Here is a 24,789-nt window from a genome sequence, read left to right as displayed (position 1 = left end):
CTTGGCACACCTGGTTACAGTTGCCAATCATGCTGCTATTTATGCCTGCCTTGCCCATTCGTCAGGGCTCGAGGATTGTGATTATGTTACAGACTTTTAGCTGCATGCTGTGTGCGGCTCCTCCTGTGTTTGAGGATAATAAAATACTTTTCTCGGCCTCCTGCATCTTGGGGTCACAACTACCTCAGAGATGCAAGTCCCTGACAAAATATCAGAAAAAAGTAAGTTATATATGAGAAAAATATCTGCTAGAAAAGTGTGACTGAACTTTTACATTCGGCACCCCATCGTTGCACTGTCAGTCTTTCCCATTAATTGGTCAGTTCGGAAATGTGTTCAGATTAAATGTTCCAATCAAACTTTTCTGGGAATCATACCAAAAGTTAAGCAGGTAAAGCTAAGTTTCACAGAATTTTTGTTTGTGTAACTTTAGTTCACTTTAATTGTTGCAAAGGTACACATTTGACATGTTTTCTGGTGAACTAATGACAGCAGTGTTAGCATTTACTGCTAGATATGTTTATGTATTGTAAAATGCGGAAACCCACAAATAGTTTGATCGGGGAAACGAAGAGCTGAAGCAAAACCAAAATTAAGTAGGGTATTAAGAATTGGTTTGTCGCCTTTGTGCTTTACTAATTATGGGGGATTAATCTGTTTTAATACGTTGGATGTTTATTAGGGCTGCAAATCTTTGGGTGTCCCACGATTCGATTCAATATCGATTCTTGGGGTCGCGATTCGATTATAAATCGATTTTTTTCGATTCCACACGATTCTCGATTCAAAACCGATATTTTTCCGATTCAAAACGATTCTGTATTTATTCAATACATAGAATTTCATCAGGATCTACCCCAGTCTGCTTACATGCTAGCAGAGTAGTAGATTTTTTTTTTAAAGCTTTTATAATTGTAAAGGACAATGTTTTATATATAAGTTATATATGAGAAACAGATCTGCGAGAAAAGTGTAACTGAACTGTTACATTCGGCACCCGATAGTTGCACTGTCAGTCTTTCCCAATAATTGGTCAGTTCAGAAATGTGTTCAGATTAAATTTTCCGATCAAACTTTTCCGGGGGATCATACTGCTAGATATGTTAATGTATTGTAAAATGCGGAAATCCACAAATGGTTTGATCGGGGAAACAGAGAGCTGAAGCAATACCAAAACTAAGTAGGGTATTAAGTATTGGTTTGTCGTCTTTGTGCTTTACTAATTATGGGGGATTAATCTGTTTTAATATGTTGGATGTTTATGTAATATCTTACCTGAAACTGAATAGGCAGGTTGTGTAACGAGGCGTTGAGTAAACGTGCCGTTTTTGATCCACTATCCATTTTTTTCTTTATCCTACATCCCATTTTGGGTGGATAATTTACTCACTCGCAAACCACTCTGATCATTTAAATGCTTTTACTAAATGTTAGGATGCTAATGCTAAGTTTTAATGCATTTCAAATTTGATTTAGATCATATTACAAATGCATAACCACAATCAATCACATTTGTGCTCAACTTAGGGTTGTACAGTACACCGGTATTAGTATAGTACCACGATAGTAACGAATCATATTCGGTACAAATGACTGGTACTTCTGAAAAGTACCGGTCATTTGCTTACTTACTAATAAAAAACAAGTTGTCTAGTATCTTCACTATTTAATTTAAGGAAAAACGTGCAATAAGAAACATATTTTTAATGTACCGTAAGATTTTTTGTTCAAATAAAGCCAAAAATAAAAATTTTTGCGATCTCCTTTATTTAAAAAAGTATCAAAAAGTATCAAAGTAATGGTACCGGTACCAAAATATTAGTACAACACTAGCTCAAACTAGTAATGGTCCAAAAGGAAATAGTAAGAAGCAGAGCTTATTCGATCCTACCACTGTCCCCCAATAAGTATCTGAAAAGTCACAGTGCTACAATAGTTATTTATACTTTGTCAGCGCCATATATGCTTATGTTGTATTGCTTCATGAACAGATTAAACTTGCATTTTTACAACTTGAGTTCTGTTTGAGTAGATGACTGAAACTACAGTATGACTTGACGAGTTTTACCAGGGCGTATGCCTTCCTCAAGACGGAAAATAATGTTACACAGCAATCCTGTTAGACATGTTATTTGCGATCTACTGTGTCCAGTAAGGTTTGTTATTCTTTGTTGAAGCCATTTCAATAGGTTGCACTGACTTGCCACACCTCTGTTGTGTTACTAAGTCTGCGTACACCTGGCTACTGCTTCACATTGCTCCCTGTTTCTTTGACTGCAACTGCTGACTCTGGTAAGAATATTATTTAGCAATGTTTTTCTTTCGACTTATATTTCACTTGCTAACAAAGTTGTGATCTTGTGAGTTTGTCTGTTGTAATATGTTTACTATAACTGAAACATAACCACCTCTATTGTTTTTTCACAGGAATGTATTTTTTGTCCTGGAACTACATTTCCAAGATTATTCTTCACCATGTCGAGGCAGCCAGTACAATATCACCCGCAGGGTGCCTATTTGGCTCTGATGAGAGGTTTGAATGAGGTGGACCTTTGTGGCCCTCCTGTGCCCTCTAACCTGATTCTGACAGGAGACCATGCCTTTCCTTTGGTTATGAACAACCAAGGTCAGGTCCTGATGGCCGCCTCTCAGTATGGCTCCGGAAGGATTGTGGTCTTGGGTCATGAGGCCTACCTGACGACAGTCGCTGCGCTCGTAGAAAATGCACTGACCTGGCTGAGAGGAGAGAGATCAGAGAACCCGTCAGTGGACGTCCACACAAGCGTTAAAGCAGTGGTTGATTATCTCAGCAGATCCAGTTTCCAAACCAGAGTTGTGGGGGCATTCCAAAAGAATTCAAATGTCGGTGTGTATGTAACAGATGCCTACAGCCTTGGTACAGATGTAAAGGACCTGGTGGCTTTCCTGAAAAATGGTGGGGGAGTGTTGATCGGAGGGCAAGCGTGGAATTGGGCTGCAAATCACCCAAAGGAAAACACTCTGTTTCAGTTTGGAGGGAATAAACTTTCTGGTGTGGCCGGGATTTACTTTTCTGAGCATCAAGGGGAGGCTGAATGTCTGCCTGTGTACCCTCAGATTCCATCTTCCTGGATGGGCGTCGTGTAAGTACATTTTATTATTATTGTAGTGTATGTTTGCAATTTTATCATGTCTGTTTGTGTGGGTGTGTTTGTTAGGGAACAGCCTTTGGTGTGACGTCAGGGCCAACAAGGTCTTCTTTGCTGGCCTAACATAACCACAAATCATGATCATAATTAAAAATAAAATATTTTTTTGTTTACTTTCCCTAAATATCTCAAAGTATTAATTTTCTCTTCATGTCATATTAAATTGGTTGTAGTGCTGTTGTTTTTAAGTTTTAGTTTGTATCCAATCAGAATTCAGCTAGCTTATGTTGCCATGCTGTACCAAATCTGTCAGAGGCCGTCAGAATCAACAACGGGGGCGTCTGTGCACTGTAAGTGAACGGGGACATACAGTGATAGACAGTTGCGATAGCCAATCAGATCACGAGTTGTTGTCAGTAAGGCCTTCTAGATGTCCAAATGTTGAACGTGACATTTACGCGTCCTGTGATTGGATACTCATTGGACCGTTAGCGGATGAATTTGAGAACATGTAGAGTTGAGAGACAGTTGCTATAGCCAATCAGATCACAAGTTGTTGACAGTAGCCTATCGAAGTAGCCTGATGTTAACGAGACTGTGATTGGATACACACTCGTCACTCCAGAGTATCCAATCACAAGTTTCAATTTAGCAGGAAGCAGGAAGTGTTGCACTGTAGCCAGACTGGGATAGCAGAGAAAGAGAACATAACGGTGATTAGGGGGCAGATATATATTTGCAAGGCCATTTTCAAGAAGGATATTTAAAGAGAAACTACATCTTGTGAGACCATGTCGGCTAACCCTGGAAGCTAGCTCAGCTGTTCTATCCATCCATCTTCAAACGCTTATCCGGAATCGGGTCGCGGGGACAACAGCTAGAGCAGAGACCCCCAGATTTCTCTCTCCACAGCAACATTAGCAACTTCTTCTTGGGGAATCCCGAAGCGTTCCCAAACCGATTAAATGCTCGCCATTTCCACTCGAATAACCCGTCGACAAGAAGTACCACTGGCTTATATTGCCTTGAATAGATCCTAGAAATTGTGAGTTCAAATATTACATTTTTTGACTTTTAATATGTTTTTTGCTATTTTAATTTTGACAGTACCACATAAGATATGTTTTAATTGCTAATGAATTTTCATGTATTTTTAAATGAAAATAATCTGTTTTGTACACTGTTGATGTGTTTCAATGCTCCATTGGGGTGTAAATGTCTTTCTGAATAGTATTTCACAAGCAATGGTCATGTGGTGCCATAAATTATGGTATTTTGAAAAGTAATCAATTGAAGTCGGACATCATTGAAGGCCTAGGTGGGAAACGCATAACCCACAACAATTCAGAAAGTTGAGGTTATGATTTGTAAGTTACATTAAGGAACATCATGTGGTTACATTTGTACATTTCAACACATCTAAAAAGGAGTGGAAGGAAACAAATCTTAGACTTAATCCTGCCGCTTCTCCAAGCTCTCCCCTCCCCCGCAACCCTGAAAGGGACACACGGTACAAAATGAATAGATGGATGGAAGGTGTTGAAACAAATCCACTAAATATTGTAGAATCTGTCCTAATCTGCTATTTTTGTAGCTGGCGTTGCACCTGGCTTCAGATGCAACAAGTCTTTAAGAGTTGTGTTGTTTTTGTCATTGTCGTCGAGATTATGTCATCTTCAGTATTTGTTCCTAAATGTCTTTAACAACAAGTATTTTGGTATCATTCGGTCCTTTTTTAACTTGATGTAGATTTTACGGTTGGTGCTTTGAATTTTCTCCCGTTTCCTTAAGTCACTTGCTTTTTCGGCGATGTCAGCGTTGCGTTAGGTCAGAAGCTTATTGATATAAATATTTATTCCCTTTGGTTCGATTCACTGCCTCAACAAGGGCACTCTACTGCTCGCTAGTGTTACCATATCTGAGTTATCGTATAGAAATATGGGGAAACAACTACAAATGTGCGCTTCATTCACTAAGGGTGTTACAAAAAAGATCAATTACAATACTACATAATGTTGGATATAGAGAACATAAAAACCTGTATTTATTGAATCAAAATATTGAAAATTCAACGATTTAGTGCATTTGCAAAGAGCTAAAATTATGTGCAAAGCAAACTATAACCTGCCACCCAACAACGTACAACAGTTTTTTTCAACAAAAGAGGAGAAATATAAAATATAGGAAAATCTAATTTAAAACATTTGTATGCACGTATAATACTTAAGAAAGAAAAAACAAATATACATAAATACTTTAAATCTTTAAAAAAAAAAGAGATAATCATTATTTATCAATCAATGTTTACTTATTTAGCCGTTGTGCAGCCCTTTGAAAGGGCTGCACAAACCAAAATGACATCCTCAGCTCAGGTCCCACATCAGGGCATGAAAAAACTCAGCCTAATGGGTAAATGAGAAACCCTGAAAGGGACCGCAGATGGGGGGGGGTCCCCCCCCTTAGGTGACCGGTGCAATGGATGCCGAGTGGATACAGTTAATAACGTGAGAGTCCAGTCCATAGTGAGGCCAGCAGTGGATGCTCTTGTATGTAGACACATCAGCAGTGCAGATATGTCACCGACTGCTGCATAGAGCTAGTGCATCCTCCATGCAAACTGATCTGTGGCCACCTGATAACCTCTCCACGCAGAAGAGGGGGGCAGAGCAGAACGAGAGACAGCAGATGAACTGGTCTAAAAAGGGTGCATGAATTAGTTCTACGATGGGACTTAAATATTTCTACTGAGTGAGCATCTCTAACTGTTACCGTTAGGGCATTCCAGAGTACTGGAACTCGAATAGAAAACACTATAGCTATGTTGCAGATTTATGTATTTAATATTTCTTTACTTACTTATGGTATAATTTTTTATTTTTAAATTAATTATTCATTGTTCTGTTAGCAGCTGGGGCAGTATTGCAGTCTCTCTGCCGCATTGTTGTAAAGAAACGAGAGCTGAGCCAGAAGGCAAAGCTCTCGGTCTACCAAGCTATCTACATTCCTACTCTCACCTATGGTCACGAAGTGTGGGTCATGACCGAAAGAATAATATCGCGGATACAAGCGGCCGAAAGTAGTTTGCTCAGAAGGGTGGCTGGCAATCTCCTTTTGAGATAGGGTGAGAAGTTCGGTCACCTGAGAGAGACTTGGGTGCCTCTTTAAACATTCACTTTCTCTTGTAGTCCAATCACTTTTCCTTACAGTCCATCCATTTGGTTACGGAGTGTTGCAGTATCCTTCCTCACTTCCTAATATTTTTTGGACAAGTATTTCATGTCCTCGCACTATCAAGCCTAGCAAACAGTTGGGTCTGCCTGGCTCCCATATTATGTAGCATAATTATTACTTCTTGGAGGCTACCTGATGCTGGACTCTCTTTCACATCCTCCTCTTCTGCAAATGTAGCAGTAGAAGCCTTTTTTTCCCCATGTTGTTTGGGTTTGACGGCTTTGAAGCCTGGAGGTTAAAAGCAGTTAGCTTCTCTTTGCTAGAGATCGACAGCAGTCGTAACTCATCTTTTTCGAGGAGTAACTACCAGACAGTGTTCAAACCAGTGGCATCAGCAAACGGATATGGAATTATGGTTGAAATCTGTGGTCCGGAAAAGATAGGTACAAAAACATTGAATCACTACATAGCTCTTTCAATTCCCATCCTTCCTCAAAGAAAAGGACATCTTTTTTTTTTTTAAAGGCTGATTTTCATCTGTCCAGAAATATCCGAAATGGGATAAGGAAGTTGTCATTATTATATTTTGGGGTTAATACAAATAATTTATACCTCGTTACGGATGTGTATTGCTGATCTTGTCGTCCTCGTCTGGACCTGAGGGCGATGTGGCGTTGTAAAGGATCAAAGGAGACGCCGGTGATGCATCATTGAACTAAAAGTTTCTTTATTGTCGAACGAGTGTCATTGTACAGGACTGCAGTACTTGGAGGAGGTTTAACCAAAATGTGTCTCCCCCTACCTTGGAAAAGCCAAACCAGCAGTTTTATATTCCCCAATGGGATCATCTTATGTCTTTGAGTGTATGCTATGCAAGTTGCATACATTCTGAACCTTGTAGGGCAATGTTAAAGTGTGTAGGTGTGCTAATACTTCAGATTTATGTCATAACTTAATTGTTGGCGTTAACTTAAACATGCAGTCCCTTCTCACAGATGCGGCTATCTCTTTGCATACCAAGGATGGATTTATGAGGCTTTATCTTGTGTGAACTAGTCTAGTCCACTTGTACGTAAACGTGATGGCCATACTTTATCACCTTCCCACAATGATATACCCTTATTTACCGAAAATCAGATTGTCCACTTTCTCCAAGAGGAATGTAAACATTCACCATATACAAACTTTGATATGTGGTAATATCAACAGACACCACATTACTCTACAATGAGCTTCAACTTCTTTGTCTATATGTATTGCAGTGGTCCCACCTTCACCCAAAAAGACAAAAACAGTAGATGACTGAAAAGAGGCGTCACTCTTTTCCTTTCATTCTGCTATAGAAAGCTCTATCAGTCATTGACAACTTTTTTATTTAACTTTCAGGAAAACTCAGAAAAGGGAGAAGGTACAAATGATCACATTTTGGGGGGTAATTTGGATCACTGTGTAGTTTCAGGAGTTTTACTATTGGAAGTAGAGTCTGTGCTCTCCGAGTGTTTTTGTAGTTTTAAATAGTTTTGCAGTGTTAGTTTTGCAGTGTTAGTTTCATTCTTTGAATCTACCGCAAAACCACTTTTCATTCAACTGGCACCTCCAAAGACATGCACCTGGGGATAGGTTGTTTGGCAACACTAAATTGGCCGTAGTGGGTGAATGTGAGTGTGAATGTTGTCTGTCTATCTCTGTTGGCCCTGCGATGAAGTGGCGACTTGTCCAGGGTGTACACCACCTTCCGCCTGATTGGAGCTGAGGTAGGCACCAGCGCCCCCCGCGACCCCAACGGGAATAAGTGGTAGAAAAATGGATGGATGGATGCAACAATGACAGTGAAGCTTTCTCTTCTATTCTTTTTAAATACAGTGTTGGTAAGGATTTTGAGAAAGACCTGGAGTTCTTGCTACATGGGATATCCCAGTTTGACATCTCTGGTAAAGCACTTGCTTCTGAGATTCTTGTTCATGGCCAGCTTGCCTTCCCTGTGGCAATGGCAGGCGATGGACGGACATTTTTGGCTGCCTCCTATTATGGGCTGGGGCGCGTTATTGTCGTGAGCCATGAAGGGTATCTGCAAAGAGAGGTAATTTTAGAAGAGACGGTATGCTAAGCAAACTAATTTTTGTTACTTCACTTGTTATTGTGTTCTGATCTGCCAAATTCTTCACAGTCGTTGGCTCCATTTTGGAACAACGCAATTCACTGGTTAACCAATGACCGACATGGCACTGTTGGTATCGAGAAACAAGACGTCTTTAAACATTTCAAGAAATCTGGCTTCAAGTGTGAGAAGACCGACTTCCGGAAAGACCTGAGTGTGTTTGTGGGCTCAGCATATAATGACAAATATGCAGAGGAGATCCACAACTTTGTAGCAGAGGGGGGAGGCCTGTTGATTGGTGGCCATGCCTGGTACTGGGCACAACAACACAAAGACCAAAACCCATTTACAGAGTTCCCAGGTGTTACACTCTACCATATCAGCTTCATAGTATGACTTGATCATTTTATAATTGACACTGCCTATAATTCCAGGAAACAAAATCCTCAACACAATGGGTCTAAGCTTGTTGAGTGCAACCATTAAGGGAGGTGTCTTCAAGGCCCCTGTGCCCAACAAGACCGTCAAAGACACCTACCACTTCCGCCACCTTCTGCAGCGCTTTGCTGCTCATGTAACTCAGGGAGAGAAACTTACCCAGCATGAGGAGCAATGCCTTAAAAGGCTTGGAAAGGACTGTGCGACCTTCTTAAAGATGAATGCCCACCACTGCTGCCCATATAATCAGGTCCTGTCCACCCTCACAAATGTCGTGAAAAGATCAGGTATGCCTCAGGTAAGTTAGGTTCCTGGATAAACTCATGAGAGCAAAGACAGCAGTTGCATGCATTAAATCGCACTTAACCATCATCACCATTGTTAGATCTTTATATTTATTTGGTCACGTTGAAGGTATGTGACAGCTGCCCAGTGAAGTCTCCGAAAGACCACCTCCTCCTCAGTGTGGGAGCAGAGGTATACAAGGTTAGCCCCAATCCTGACAGTCTGATGCCTTACCTAATCAAGCAGAATCCTCAGCTACCTGTTGTCTACGACTACACAATTCCATTGAACGTCAACACTGCAGGTTAGACCTTGTTGCTGTGCTATTTGAACGTTCAACCTCTGTACCGTCCAATATTACATGGACTTAATAAAATGAAAATCATGGTTTATGCGTCAGAAAGGGATGAGTGGATCAGTACAGGTCTCTACCTCTCTCCCGGCATGAAGACCTACATGGCGTTACCTGCACAAATTGTCAACAAGGGATGGAAGGTATGACACACAAATCCAAATGAACACGGGGAAAAAATAAAAATGGTGCCTTTCATTTTAGACCTGAATAAGAACTGGCCAGGAGGTTATGCAATCCCCAGAGTTTGTCTGTTTGTTAGCTAGTTAATTAACTAAATAACTCAAAAAGTTGCAGGCTGATTTTGATGAAACTTTCAGGAAATGTCCGTAATGGGAAAAGGAACAAGTGATTAGAGGGCCATCTGAATCACCGATACCATGTTTTATCCAGATCTACGTCACCATGGCGTTGCAGCCATTGCAGGCAGTGTTGCCAATCAGGCCAACGCCTATTACAAGCAACTTTGGGCCTGTTTTTTTTTTTTTTTTAATAAAGTCACTTACAAATTACGTAAATTGTGGATTGCGGTTTTTAGAATTTTTTTTTTTTACTTGTGGTTACTTATTTGAGCTTGCTTTTCTGTCCCCACAATAAAACAAAACATGAATGAATAAGCCAGAGCCCAGACTGACACAAGTATCAGTAAGTCTCAAAATACTATTGAAAATAATATTTAATGGCAATAATTTTTAGGTCATTGTATTGTTGAGCAAAATTTGTGGGCATCCAAGGCCTACTTGTGATAAAGGCTAATTAAATACATTTTGATTGATTAATATATGATAATACCAAACAATAACGTCAAAATATACCGTACAAAATGCACTGCATAATAACCAGGAGGTTATGTATTCCCTGGTGTTTGTCAGTTAGTTAGATAGTTAGCAACATAGTTAAAAATTGATGGCCAAATTGTGATAAAACTTTCAGAAAATTTCAGAAATGGAATAAGGAACAAGGAATTAGATTTTGTGGGTGAGCCAGAGCACCATCTGGATTCAGGATTTGTTTAAAAGGGTTCTTTAATATTAGGAATAGAGCCTGGTGGAAATCTGCGCTCCCCCCGAGTATTTTTATAATATCTTATTGTAAGACCTCTAAATATTTAGATCAATGAATGTCCATCTCACGAGCATGGTCATGACAAGGAACTTGAAGTTATTAGATCTGATATCCAAAGCCTGTATATTTGAGAGGATTTCATCAGGAAAGGCTATCTGAGTAAAAACTAAACTGTGGCGACACCTGACTGAAAAATTAGAGAGAAAAAAATACATATATTGTTCAGTTTCATTAAAATATCGCCTGTATTATTTGGGGGGAACAACAGCCAGGAAATTGTATAGACTTCAACTTAAAGTAATGTAATAGTTAATTTTCCTGGTAGTTAGTTACTTTGATAATGATGCAACTCAATTCACTTCTAAGTCGCTAACTTTTTTAGAGAGATAAAGTGTCACTTTAAGCATTGTTGATGGTGATGCAATGTTTTTGCTTGTCTGTAAAATAATCACATATACACATTGCATTATTGTACATCCACTACAGGTCCAAATTGGTTGTCAAACAGACCATCTTCAGCATGAAAACTTGAAGAGGGCTCCTATAGTTCATGAACGATTTCCCGTTAACACAGAGATGTTGCTGGTGTGGAACTTATGGGGGGGTCTGGTCTACTTGGTGGCCCCACCAAAAACCCAAATAAAAGGCCTAGAGGTCAAAGTGCAGATAGCTGTGCCTGCGCCTTATTATAAATCTGGTGAGTAGGATTTGATTGAAACTGTACATGTATGAGCTGTCTAATCCTATATTTGTTCATTTTTGTAAAAATAAGAAGGAAAGATGTTTTATACACAGGAAAATTAAGATGTATTACTTATTTTAAATCACTTAAATACTGGTAAAGATGTAGTAAGCTATTTGCACTATATAAAGTATATTACAAGTGAGTACATGCCTCACGCCTCAGAATCCATTTTTACGACAGTATATTTCTGAAGGGATGGGACAGTTCATTGAAGTTTATCATTTTCAGTTTATTAATATCTGAAGACACTTACACTCTAAAGTACCAACTAAAGTGTGAAGCTTGGATAGCAGTAAAGATTTACTCACACACAACTATTATTGTCTAAACAAGTGAATATCCACATACTGTATGTGTGTCTTGCCTCCAGTCAAAAATGTTTTAATCCAATGTTTTGACAGCCTTGTTAATACAGGAACGCAGTTTAAAAATGGACACTTATGAGAGGTGCCTAATTTATATTCTCGCTCGGTGTTCATTTCAGGTGCCACAACACCAGTCGATTGGTCTCTACGGCGCACAGCTCCTTCCCCCTGGGCAGAGTTGGAGTTTGAGAACATTATCCTAACTGTACCCTCAGATGTCGTACGGACGCTAGATCGGCCAGATTTGTTGGCGGAGTTGTGGGACACCATCATGAGAAGCATTGCTGATCTGGCTGCAAAACCACACACATATGCCCGTAAAGAACGATTTGTCGCAGATGTGCAGATTTCTCATGGTATGTCATCTGAAAATTTTGAATAACGTATGTCTTACACCGGCTTCACGGTGGCAGAGGGGTTAGTGCGTCGGCCTCACAATACGAAGTTCCTGCAGTCCTGGGTTCAAATCCAGGCTCGGGATCTTCCTGTGTGGAGTTTGCATGTTCTCCCCGTGAATGCGTGGGTTCCCTCCGGGTACTCAGGCTTCCTCCCACTTCCAAAGACATGCACCTGGGGATAGGTTGATTGGCAACACTAAATTGGCCCTAGTGTGTGAATGTGCGTGTGAATGTCGTCTGTCTATCTGTGTTGGCCCTGCGATGAGGTGGCGACTTGTCCAGGGTGTACCCCGCCTTCCGCCCGATTGTAGCTGAGATAGGCGCCAGCGCCCCCCGCGACCCCAAAAGGGAATAAGCGGTAGAAAATGGATGGATGGATGTCTTACACCAGACTGCGACTACATTTCCATTCCTCTATAGCAGTCAGTTGTGTGGTATGTTAAATCAATCGTTATACATATAATCAATCAATCAAAATGTATCTATGCACAAGAGTCTCAAAGGGCTTTACATACTCACGGCATCCCTTGATAAAAATCCACAATCGGGCAAGTAAAAACAAAATGGATGTTAAGTGAATATAATTATTGAATTTTCAAATGAACAGATAATGTGGGAGTCTTGTCCATTGGAAAGTCAACAACAAGTCATAGGGCAGGGGTGTCAAACTTGTTTTCATCGATGGCTACATTAAGTTAAAGTTAAAGTACCAATGATTGTCACACACACACTAGGTGAAATCTGTTCTCTACATTTGACCCATCCCCTTGTTGACCTTCTGGGAGGTGATGGGAGCAGTGAGCAGCAGCGGTGGCCACACTCGTGAATCATTTTGGTGATTTAACCCCCAATTCCAACCCTTGATGCTGAGTGCCAAGCAGGGAGGTAATGGGTCCTATTTTTATAGTCTTTGGTGTGACTCGGCCAGGGTTTGAACTCTCAACCTACTGATCTCAGGGCGGACACTCTAACCACACTGCAGTTATGGCTGCCCTAAGAGGGCCGTTTGTAACAATAATATGTATGAATATAAATGTATAAGGATCGGTGTTTGTACTAACGGCGTTATTCAATAACGGTGTTAGTAACGATATTACTTTTACGAGTAACAAGTAATCAAATTAATTATTTTAAGGTCCATTACAATGCTGTCAGTGATAGCTTGATGGAACGTGCAACGCCTATTTTGATGTGGTTTTATTTACAGTACGTCAACAACAAGACAGCCTCATAGGTGCAGCAAATTCTATGCAGGAAATATATTTTTGCTATAGTGAAAGCAACAATCAGCATCGCACTAAAATAAACTTGATATCTAATAGGAAGAGGCAACATCACACTGTGACACAGCAGACAGCATACGCGACAACATTCAATGACGGAAGTAACAAACTTGCCATTCATACAATACACCGTTTGTACAAGATATGACAGCCATCGAAACATATTCAATCTATTAACCAAAGGTAACACAATCCGCTGAAAAGATTATAAAGAACTGGCGTCAGAGCCAACACACTCCCACTGCTAACAGCTAAAGCTAACACACACAGCTTCGTTGAAACCCTAGATCAGTGGTTCTCAACCTTTATTCAGTGATGTAAACCCTGTGAACATTTTTGTAATTCAAGTACCCCCTAATCAGAGCACAGCATTTTTGGTTGAAAAAAACAGATAAAGAAGTAAAATACAGCACTATGTCATCAGTTTCTGATTTATTAAATTGTATTACAGTGCAAAATATTGCTCATTTGTAGTGGTCTTTCTTGAACTATTTGGAAAAAAAGATGTAAAAATAACTAAAAACTTGTTGAAAAATAAACAAGTGATTCAATTATAAATAAAGATTTTTACACATAGAATTAATCATCAACTTAAAGTGTTCTCTTTGGGGATTGTAATGGAGATCAATCTGGATTCATGAACTTAATTCTAAACATTTCTTAGCAAAAATAAATTTTTAACATCAATGTTTATGGAACATGTCCCCAAAAAATATAGCTGTCAACACTGAATATTGCATTTTTTTCACAGTTTATGAACTTTCATTCATACTTTGTTGAAGTATTATTCAATAAATATATTTATAAAGGATTTTTGAATTGTTGCTATTTTTAGAATATTTTAAAAAAATCTCACATACCCCTTAGCATACCTTCAAGTACCCCCAGGGGTACGCGTACCCCCATTTGAGAACCACTGCCCTACATGACGTCACAAGCCACTAGGCAACAGGCCTCCCCTTCTAAAAGCATAGACACACGTACAATGCGCACTATATGAAATGTCTTTCAACTGCAAATGCCAGATATTTTAAGTTTTTTTTAAGTAACGGATTTCCCTAATAATTAATTACTTTATTTCAGAGTAATTACGTTGGTAATTCAATTACTTTTTTGGTAAAGAAACAAGTAACTATAATTAACTAGAAAATTCCCACAGAAAACGTTGATGGGCCTGCTGTCTGTGCGGTGAATCTCCGGTCGTTGGTCGGCATTTATCACATACCAAGTTATATGACTCTAAGGTGTCTAGCCGCGGAATTAGAGAAAAAGTGTTTAATTAGCTGAAAAGGTTAGCATGCTAATGTTAGCTTTCTAGCATGCTAATGTTAGGATATTAACAGTTAATAAGTGTCACATACCAAGTTATATGAGTCTGGTGTAAACATTTGTAATACTAGGTACAAAAATCGCACAATAAAGACCTTTCTGACGGTATAAGATATGTAGGGGTTCGTTGGCCAGTTTGTCTTGTATTAAGCGCGGCAGAATAAGATAGAAGAAGAATAAAAGATAGGTGTATCAATATGTGCTGCTTTCTCATCACTGCTACTGTGTAGCATGTGAATGGGCGCTTTGCATTGCAGCAGGCCCATAGTAATAAAGAAGTCCAAGCAATATCATTATAAACTGCTGGCATTTGCTTATTAACGATTTGCATTGCAGCAAGCTCATAACAACTTTCTTTTTTTTTTCTAAAAGTAATTTACAAAACACTGATAGGATTTCATCCTTCCATCCATTCATTTATTTTACGTACTGCACTGTAAAAAAATAAATCTAGATTTTACAGTAAAAAGACTAACAGCTCAGTTGCTAGAATTTTACTGTAAAATCTACAGTTGTTGTTTTTACAACTAATTACTGCATTTTCTTATACAGTAAATTTCTGGTGAATGAACTGCCAATTTTTTTACCGTAAAATTAATTTTGCAGTGTACGATTCAATGGATAACTTGCTTTAAAATCGTAAGTTAAGCAGATGTTTAATGTTTGGAATGTATGATAATATAAAATTTGTTGCATTATTGGATAATTTTAAAGTTTAAAAGATATGCAGTTGCATTAAACACATCTATTTTTTTCTGTCAAAATGGAAACAATGAATACTTTTATCAAGAAAACACTATTTGCACTAGAGATGCGCAGATAGGCAAATATATCATCCGCAACCGCATCACCAAAGTCGTCATCCACCCGCCGTCTACCCGAACCAACATTTTATCAGGACCGTACCCGCCTGCCAACCGCCAGGCAGCTGAAATACATCAGAGGTTGGCCGCCTTTCCCACTCACAGAGCTATTTAAACCTGATTCACAGAGTAATGAAGATAATTGGAGCCGCTAACGTTCTTGCGACTATCCAATAGCGTTCATCCTGATGACAAGAAAATGGGCGTGCTGTGAAGCCATTGCCTTAGACACCTTCAACAACATGTACGAACCAATTGTTGGTCCGGCAACATGTTGCGTGCAGCTTCCGCAATTGTGCGTCCAAGATTGAAAGGCATACTGGGTGATACAGAGTACACTGATGGTTGTGATGTAAACAACTTTAACACTTACTAATATGCACCACGCTGTGAAGCCACACAATACAAGATTGACAAACACATTTCGGGAGAACATCCTCACAGTAACACAACATAAACGCAACACAACAAATACCCAGAATCCTTTGTATCCGTGACATTTCCTGAATATATTTTACGCCCCCAACCCCGCCCACCTTACCGACGCACGGGGGGGACACTCCGCGGATGAGACCGTAAACCGCGCATCTCTAATTTGCGCATATTATTTCCAGGCTTTCGACCAGCCACATCATTTTATGTCCCTGGCCAGATCTGGCCCTGGGCCCTGAGGCTGTGACACCTGTGTCGTAAGGGATTTTTTTCCAGACTCACCGAGGGCAGCTCCACAGAGACGCACACAGCTGTGCATGGAAGAGTGATCCACCAAATACATTGTAGTACTTTTTTAGCCCCACTACTTAGGGCCGTAACACAGGAAGAGCGTTACCTTTTTATGTTTTTATTGACTCACACTATTTCCACTTGACATGTTGGTTGTGGCCCACACGGGGAGCGTTATTGTAGCTGATCATTTTCTAATCCTCAGGGTGGATGCATTCAGGATACCCAGTTATGATGCACAAGTCCTCAGCAGCTAATCTGGTCAATATTGAGCATGCCAAGAGCAAAGGTCTGTGGGGGGCAATTCATGAGCTTGGACACAATCAGCAGAGAGCATGCTGGGAGTTCCGACCACACACCACAGAGTGCACATGCAACCTTTGGTCAGTGTATGTGCATGAAATGGTGTTAGGGATCAACAGGGCAGAGGTAAAGTCCTTATGTGTTCTTAACATGACCCTTAACCGTTCATGCTTTACATCACTGCCTCCTTCACTACAGGCTCACGGCGCAATCACTCCAGACAAAAGAAAGAGTCGATTGCAGGACTTTGTAAAAGGGGGCAAGCCACTAAGCAAGTGGGCGATGTGGGTGGCTCTGGAAACATACTTACAGGTAAGATACTGTTACTCTTTATGGTAAACTTTAACTGAAAAAACACTTACACGTGACCTCACACAGAATAATTTACTTGTGTTCCCTTTCATGTAGCTCCAGGAAAGATTTGGTTGGGATGCTTTCAAGAGCGTGTTTGCTGCTTACCACACCATAAGCAACATTCCAAAGGACAACAATGGAAAGATGAACCTTTATGCCGAGACCTTCTCGCAGACGGTGAAAATGAACCTCTCTGGGTTCTTTAAGGCCTGGAGCTGGCCTATAGAGAGAGCTACTGAGGAGAAACTATCCCAACTTCCTGCCTGGACTGACCACCCCATGGTCAAGCATGGCTAAACGTTTGACTGGTGTAGACTTGAGTGCGGGAATCTCTTAGAGTCGCTGCTTTTACTCCATTTGTTTTATCATTGTAACATGGTTAACATATTTTAAACTACTCTTTGAAAGGTATCCCTCCCAAACAGGTTCTCATAGATGTAAGTTTTCATTTTATATGGGTAAAACAATGACTCTTACAGTATATATTAATGACATGAATAATAAAGATGACAGCAATGATTTTACTGAGCTACAACCACATGGCTCTATTAACAGCCATTAAAAAAGAAACAATAAATAATTACACTCAAAATAAATCACACCTCTGCTATTTCAGTTATTTAGTATTCATTATTAATAGTATGAACTTGAAATATGTGTCAATTACAGGCTTAATATACAGTATGAATTATTGAATGCATGATTCAAAATGTAAATCAGTGATAAAAGTCACCAAAACGGCTTCACGGTGGAAGAGGGGTTAGTTTGTCTGCCTCACAATATGAAGGTCCTGAGTAGTCTGGAGTTCAATCCCGGGTTCGGGATCTTTCTGTGTGGAGTTTGCATGTCCTCCTCGTTTATACATACATAAACACAAAATAAAATGTGTCAACAAGTTGCATAAAATACATTAAAAATGCAATATAAATAAGGCACTGCACAAAACAAAATATCAAACCAGTATGACTTAAAAACTATTACAAAAAAAGGGGATCCTACACAGTTCTCTATTTGTGCTTTTTAATATGGCATTAACTAGAATGACTTACAAATTACTGTACACCACCCCTTCATCAACCTCACATCACCTGCTACAGCCTTACCCTCCTAGTCTTTCTTGCAGCAAACTCTCGTTACATTGTTATTTTCATTAACAATTTAGCCCTCTCCACAATATTAACCCGACGTTAAAACAACCCGACGTTAAAACAGAACTAGCTATTTATTGGTTAGCAATTGCCGAATCATGTAACATTAGCTTAATGCTAAAAAGCCAGGTTACCATCACATTCTGTAACAGACAAATAATTTCATGTAGACTAACGTTACCTACCTCTGTCTTTTTCTCTTTTCTCCTCTTCTTTTCTCTTTTTTCTTCCCTGGGCACCTGACAGTTTTGGCCGTCTTGACATCTTGTGGTGATTTTTTGATATGGTGACGTCCAAAAAGAGTCATGATACGGGAGGTGAGGGGGCGCACTGTGCGGGGGGGCATTATGTTGTAACAAATAATATTTCTATTAAATAGGCTTTACTTTGCATTTTATTTAACGTGGGATTATTTTTTTGTATTTAGAAATAATAGTACCAACTTTTTTTTTTCCCCTCCAACATGTGTGGCACTGGCATGGCGCCCCCTGATGGACGGCGCTCTTAGCATTTCCCTACACGGCCTATGCAGATCACAGTAGTTCTTGAGATTTTTATAATTTTACAATTAAGTTACTGGGTATCAAACAGCTTCCTTTGAGGATCAATAAAGTTTTTCTAAATCAATTCCCTTTTATTACGTTCAAAATAAACTAAATAGTGCAAAATAACCAAACGAAAGTAAAAACTACAATTGTTAAAAGAGTTATTTCTTGAATTTTGGTAAACAATAACAAAATTACATAACGATTTTGTGTACATATTCTTACACAAACATTAATCTAATCACTGTAGTGTTGCTTGTATTCCGACAAGTGATTTCTTCCTGGAAGTGATAACCAGTGGTGGTCAATTGTCATGTCTTTGTAATCATGTTTTGTTTGATTATATTCTGTTGGTTTTTGGACTCTTTGGGCACTCTTGTTTTGTCACCATGACAACCATTAGTTTCACCTGTGTTCGGGCTCACGCACCTGTCATTAATCATGTCTGTATTATTTAAGCTTGTAGTTGCCAGGCAGTCGGCCTGGCGTCATACTCTACACGTAACTTTTTCAGTCCATAGTCCGAGTACATTGATCCGTTGTATCCGTCTTTGTGTCTTTTTAATATTTTTTTTAACGTGGAGATTTTTTTCGGGAAGCGCAGCAGCAACTGTTGTGTACTAACTTTCGGAGTGTTAGGAACTTTTTGGAGAGTGCGACGTCTTCATTTTCTGTGTTGTTATGAGTGGCAACAGGCATTTATAAGTTCAGATTTTTTGTGAGTAAAGTTAACGTTATCCCTTTGTTGACTCCGTTTTGAGAAAGAAAACACACGTTTACCAATTTGGAAATAAACGTAAAGGACAGAAACATCTCAGGTTGGTTTCCTAATGGATCAATGTAGCCGGGCCCCATAAAGCTATATAAATATATTTATATTTGAGTGACGCTTTAGTATAACTAAATGTTATGAAGGTGCTGGAATATTTCATGCTATTATTCAGAGGCAACCTAAAAATAATCCTTTATTATTTAAAACAGAAACGTGTACAATATCTGATTCAGTTCTGATCAGATAAGTTACATGTCTGTGTTATTATTGGTGTATGCTGCATCCCCTATGTCCATTTATTTCATTTAGCTTTTTTTTAATGTTGTGGCGTATTTAGATAGATAGATAGATAGATGGATGGATGGATGGATGGATGGATGGATAGATAGATAGATAGATAGATAGATAGATAGTACTTTTATTGATTCCCTCAGAGAGTTTCCTCAGGAACATTTTAGTTCCAGCAGCAAGCGGCTGCATTGACTGATGCTATCCTGAATATGTTGCAAACTGACATGAGGCTACTATCAATGGAGGAGGATGACGGTTTCAGAAAAATGATTTATGTCCTCAACCCTGGTTACAGTCTTCCCTCAAAGACCCATTTTACCAAACTGATGGAGAGGAAGTACGAGCATTTCAAGCTGTGAAAACTGACATAAAAGCCACCCAGAGCAAAATTGCTCTCACTACTGATGTGTGGCCTAACTTCGCAATACATGCCTCTACATTGGAGAACAATGGAACATGAAGTCAATCTGCCTTACGACCATGCCACTTGAGGAAATACATTCAGCATCCAACATTGCAGAATGGTTGGAATAGGTAGTAGCCAGGTTTGAAATTCCCCCAAGCAAAATATTGCTATTGTGAATGACAATGGTGCACTTTATAAAAAAAAAATGTTTTATAACACTTTCATTGTTTTATTTGGCAAGTCGAAATGACATGGTGCCAGTATGCGTTTTTTTTAAATGAAGTATTGGAAAGGATAGAAATGTAGTTTGTCTCTTTTATCCGATTATTAATCAAAGTAATAATCTACAGATTAATCGATTATCAAATTAATCGTTAGTTGCGGCCCTAGTATCAATCCCCCCACCAATGTTTAGATTCAAGAGCCACTATATAGCTTAATGTTCAAAAAATATTTAATCCCTTTCTTTATAGATAGATAGATGGATAGATAGTACTTTATTTATTCCGTCAGGAGAGTTCCTTCAGGAAAATTACAATTTTACCCCCTGAAAGTACATAAAATATTTATGGAAAACAAAGTCTCAGTGAATGATGTCTTCCGATTTAGTTCATTATATATATGTAGAAAAAAATACTCTGGCCAACAAAGCATTTATTTTATTCGGACGGAAATGTAAAAATCTGAGGGAAAAAGGGTTTTAAATTTAAAAACTCCATATTAAATTTAAAGTACCACTGATAGTCACACACACACTAGGTGTGGTGAAATTACCCTCTGCATTTTACCCATCCCCTTGTTCTACTCCCTGGGAGGTTAGGGGAGCAGTGAGCAGCAGCGGTAGGTGCGCTCGGGAATCATTTTGGTGATTTAACCCCCAATTCCAACCCTTAATGCTGAGTGCAAAACAGGGGGGAATGTGTCCCATTTTTATAGTCTTTGGTATTACTCAGTCGGGGGTTTGAACTCAAGACCTACCGATCTCAGGGCGGGCACTCTAACCAAAAGGCCACTGAGCAGGTGCGTTAATGCATATGCACCATATGCAGACAAAGAGTCTTGTACAGGTGAAACTCAAAAAATTACAATAGTATCGTGCAATGGTCAGTTTATTCCGGCAATTACATTTACAAGGTGAAACTAATACATGACATAGGCTCACAACATGTAACCCAAGATATTTAAAGCCTTATTTTGATGATTATAGCTAACAGTTTATGAAAACCTTGAATCTAAAAAAATATTGGGTTTATAACAAATAAAGGCTTGACAGATCTTTCTAAGCATGTAATGAGTTTATATCAAATATTAGATTCACATTTAAAGATGAATTAATGAAATGAATGGACTTTTGCTTGATATTCAAAATGTTTGAGTCTGTATAGGCTTAAAAGAAACTTGTAAATATGAAATTGAAATATCAATTCATCATAATTTAAATCAATGTTAAAGTTTCCCGTATATGTGACGTATGATATTAAATAGGATTTGATTCTATTTTCTGTAAGTCTTGAAGGGTTTTACGGTAATGTCCAGTATAAACGTGTAACTGGATTGGGCAATGCATCAGTGTTTTGTATTGTTGTGACTCCATGAAAATGCAGAGCCAGTATCGCTGATGTCAATTATTTTACTTCGACATTTATTAAGATCATTAAATAATTTGGTGACTTTAATTTTACACGCAGAAAAAAAACAATCTTTATTTGTAATAAATATTTACATTATAAGACAACTGAAAAGATCAACAAAACAATGTATTACAAATAATTGTTTGAGAAAAATGGTTATTAGTGCAATGCAAGTAAACACAACCTACAATTACTATTACCCCTGTGTCCAGGGACTTACTCCCTATGATGATTGTTATCTTATGAATAAAAAACACATACTACCTACTTGGTATTGGTATGGTCAATATTAGGATCGATGGACACACCTCGTCAGTGATGCTGGCTTTAAACTGCACCTGCTGCTCCATTGAGGATGAACCGCCATTGCTGTCCAAACAAACCTTAAAAAAAGATTGTATGTTGTAAACGACATAAACAGACTCATTGAACCCAGTGGTTTGTGTCCATCGAAACAGAAGGCTAGCAAGCTGCTAGCATCACATTGCTAACAGGAGTAAATATTCAATCATCCATCCATTTTCTACCGCTTGTCCCTTTCGGTGTCACTGGAGCCTATCCCAGCTGCATTAGGCCGGAAGGCAGGATATACCCTGGGCAAGTTGCCAGCTCATCGCATGGCCAATCAATTAAATATATTTTTCCCAAAATTAAGACTTGTAGTATGTTCAACTAGACACTATCTGTAAGTCATGTGATTTTTGAGAATATATATCCTACAGTCTTTAGGCTATTGTAAATTCAAAAATTCAAATATTCCTTAAAGGCCTACTGAAACCCACTAGATGAAATATTAACATTGCAACACATGCCAATACGGCCGGTTTAGTTTACTAAATTGCAATTTGAAATTTCCCGCGGAGTTTATTGTTGAAAACGTCGCGGAATGATGACGCATGCGCGTGACGTCACGGACTGTAAGGAAATATTAGCGCTGCACGACTTGCGGCTAAAAGTCGTCTGATTTAACCGCATGATTACACAGTTTTTGGACATCTGTGTTGCTGAATCTTTTGCAATTTGTTCATTTAATTTTGAAGACTATAAAGAAGAATGCTGTCGGTGGAAAGCGGTGGATTGCAGCTGTCTTTAGCACTGAGACACAGCCGGTGTTTATTTGTTTGTTGTGAAGCTTTAACACAGAGCGGTCAAGCGAACATGTTTTCTCTATGTCAACCAGCATGTCTTTGGATGGGAAAATTGTGATATTAAGTCTTACCGGAGAAATCAGTGGATTATGGGACTTTCTCCTGCAGCTCAAAAAGGCAGCTGTGATCTTGGCTCCTTCATTGGCTTCTCTGAGAGACACTAGCGTTCACCGCAGCCATCCGACTTTCAGGTATGTCTTTGGAATCTCACTAAAACACTATTAAAGCAATAAGCAGATAAGGGATCTTCCAGAATTATGCTAGTAAATGTGTCTAATTACATCTGAAATGCCGCCTGCCGCCGCCTGGAGCCGTCGCCTTTTTTTTTTCTTTTTTCTATCTAGTACTTCACTCTAAACGTCCTCATCCACAAATCTTTCATCCTCGCTCAAATTAATGGGGAAATTGTCGCTTTCTCGGTCCGAATTGCTCTTACTGCTTGGTGGCTCCCATTATAAACAATGTGAATATGTGTGGAGCCCTGCAACTCGTGACGTCACGCGCACATACCTCCGGTAGAGGCAGGGCTTTTCCATTAGCGACTAAAAGTTGCGAACTTTATCGTGGCTGTTCGCTACTAAATCCTTTCAGCAAAAATATGGCAATATCGCGAAATGATCAAGTATGACACATAGAATGGACCTGCTATACCAGTTTAAATAAGAAAATCTCATTTCAGTAGGCCTTTAAAAATCAATAAAATAACTTTTCCCCATAATATGACTTGTCATAGAAAGAACTAGACACTATCTTAAAGTCATGTGATTTTTGAGAATATATATTGTTTGGTCTTAAAGCTATTGAAATTTTAATATTTAAAATATTTCTCAAAAATCAATAGAATAACTTTTCCCCAAAATACGACTTGTATCATATTCAACTAGACTCCACCTATAAGTCGTGTGATTTTTGAGAGTACATATTGTTCATTCACAATGCTATTAAAAATGGAAACTTAAATATTTCTTGAAAAACCACAAAACATCCCATCCATCCATCTTCTTCCGCTTTTCCGAGGCCGGGTTGCGGGGGCAGCAGCCTAAGCATGGAAGCCCAGACTTCCCTCTCCCCAGCCACTTCGTCCAGCTCTTCCCGGGGGATCCCGAGGCGTTCCCAGGCTAGCCTGGAGACATAGTCTTCCCAACGTGTCCTTGGTCTTCCCCGTGGCCTCCTACCGGTTGGACGTGCCCTAAACACCTCCCTAGGGAGGCGTTCGGCTGGCATCCTGACCAGATGCCCGAGCCACCTCATCTGGCTCCTCTCGATGTGGAGGAGCAGCGGCTTTACTTTGAGCTCTTCTCGGATGGCAGAGCTTCTCACCCTATCTCTAAGGGAGAGCCTCGCCACCTGGCGGAGGAAACTCATTTCGGGCGCTTGTACCCGTGATCTTATCCTTTCGGTCATGACCCAAAGCTCGTGACCATAGGTGAGGATGAGAACGTAGATCGACCGGTAAATTGAGAGCTTTGCCTTCCGGCTCAGCTCCTTCTTCACCACAACCACAAAACATTATTTTTAAAATTTGACTTGTAGTATAAAAGAGTAACCATCTATATATGGTGCAGTTTGCGAGATTACTGTGATGTACAATTATGAAGTTATCGAATGAATAGCCATATAAATCATTAATAAAAATCCAAAGAATATTCCATCCATTTCCTACTGCTTGTCCCTTTATCGCTACCTAACACGTGTTAGGTATCGATAAAGTCAATACAGTCTTGTATTGTTAACCAGTAGGACACATATCGTACGTCTGAAATTATTACAGAGACGTGACAAAGTATACAAAAATTGTTTCTTATTATGTATTGTATTGTCAGGGTTTGTAGACGGTCCGTTACTATTGTGTTAAAGAAGTAGTACTTGTGCTTTAAAGATGTTTCGTTTTTGAGCTGCTATAACTTAATGTGCCAATCTCTTTCTAACTTTACCTTGGTCTGACCAC

The 24,789-nt window shown here is 39.3% G+C and overlaps 1 protein-coding gene and 1 long non-coding RNA gene across 2 annotated transcripts; one reads left to right on the top strand and one right to left on the bottom strand.

Moving 5' to 3' along the window:
- The first annotated feature begins 2,158 nt into the window (after positions 1-2,158).
- Positions 2,159-17,496, top strand: LOC133564552 (TRPM8 channel-associated factor homolog). Its single transcript, XM_061918926.1, has 12 exons — positions 2,159-2,292; positions 2,428-3,122; positions 8,163-8,379; positions 8,467-8,758; positions 8,832-9,133; positions 9,250-9,424; positions 9,521-9,615; positions 11,024-11,234; positions 11,767-12,003; positions 16,449-16,672; positions 16,745-16,858; positions 16,955-17,496. Exons 2-12 carry the CDS (start codon positions 2,476-2,478, stop codon positions 17,195-17,197), a joined length of 2,757 nt encoding a protein of 918 aa, XP_061774910.1. The 5' UTR covers positions 2,159-2,292; positions 2,428-2,475; the 3' UTR covers positions 17,198-17,496.
- Positions 6,663-18,225, bottom strand: LOC133564553 (uncharacterized). Its single transcript, XR_009809299.1, has 2 exons — positions 8,431-18,225; positions 6,663-8,367 (listed from the first exon to the last, which is right to left on the bottom strand). It is a non-coding gene; the product is annotated as an uncharacterized LOC133564553 (long non-coding RNA).
- Positions 18,226-24,789: the final 6,564 nt, after the last annotated feature.

This window comes from Nerophis ophidion, linkage group LG13, assembly GCF_033978795.1.
Source record: "Nerophis ophidion isolate RoL-2023_Sa linkage group LG13, RoL_Noph_v1.0, whole genome shotgun sequence".
Lineage (NCBI taxonomy): Eukaryota > Metazoa > Chordata > Actinopteri > Syngnathiformes > Syngnathidae > Nerophis > Nerophis ophidion.
The sequence above is the reverse complement of the archived record's forward strand: the minus strand, read 5'-3'. Positions and strand labels throughout refer to the sequence as shown.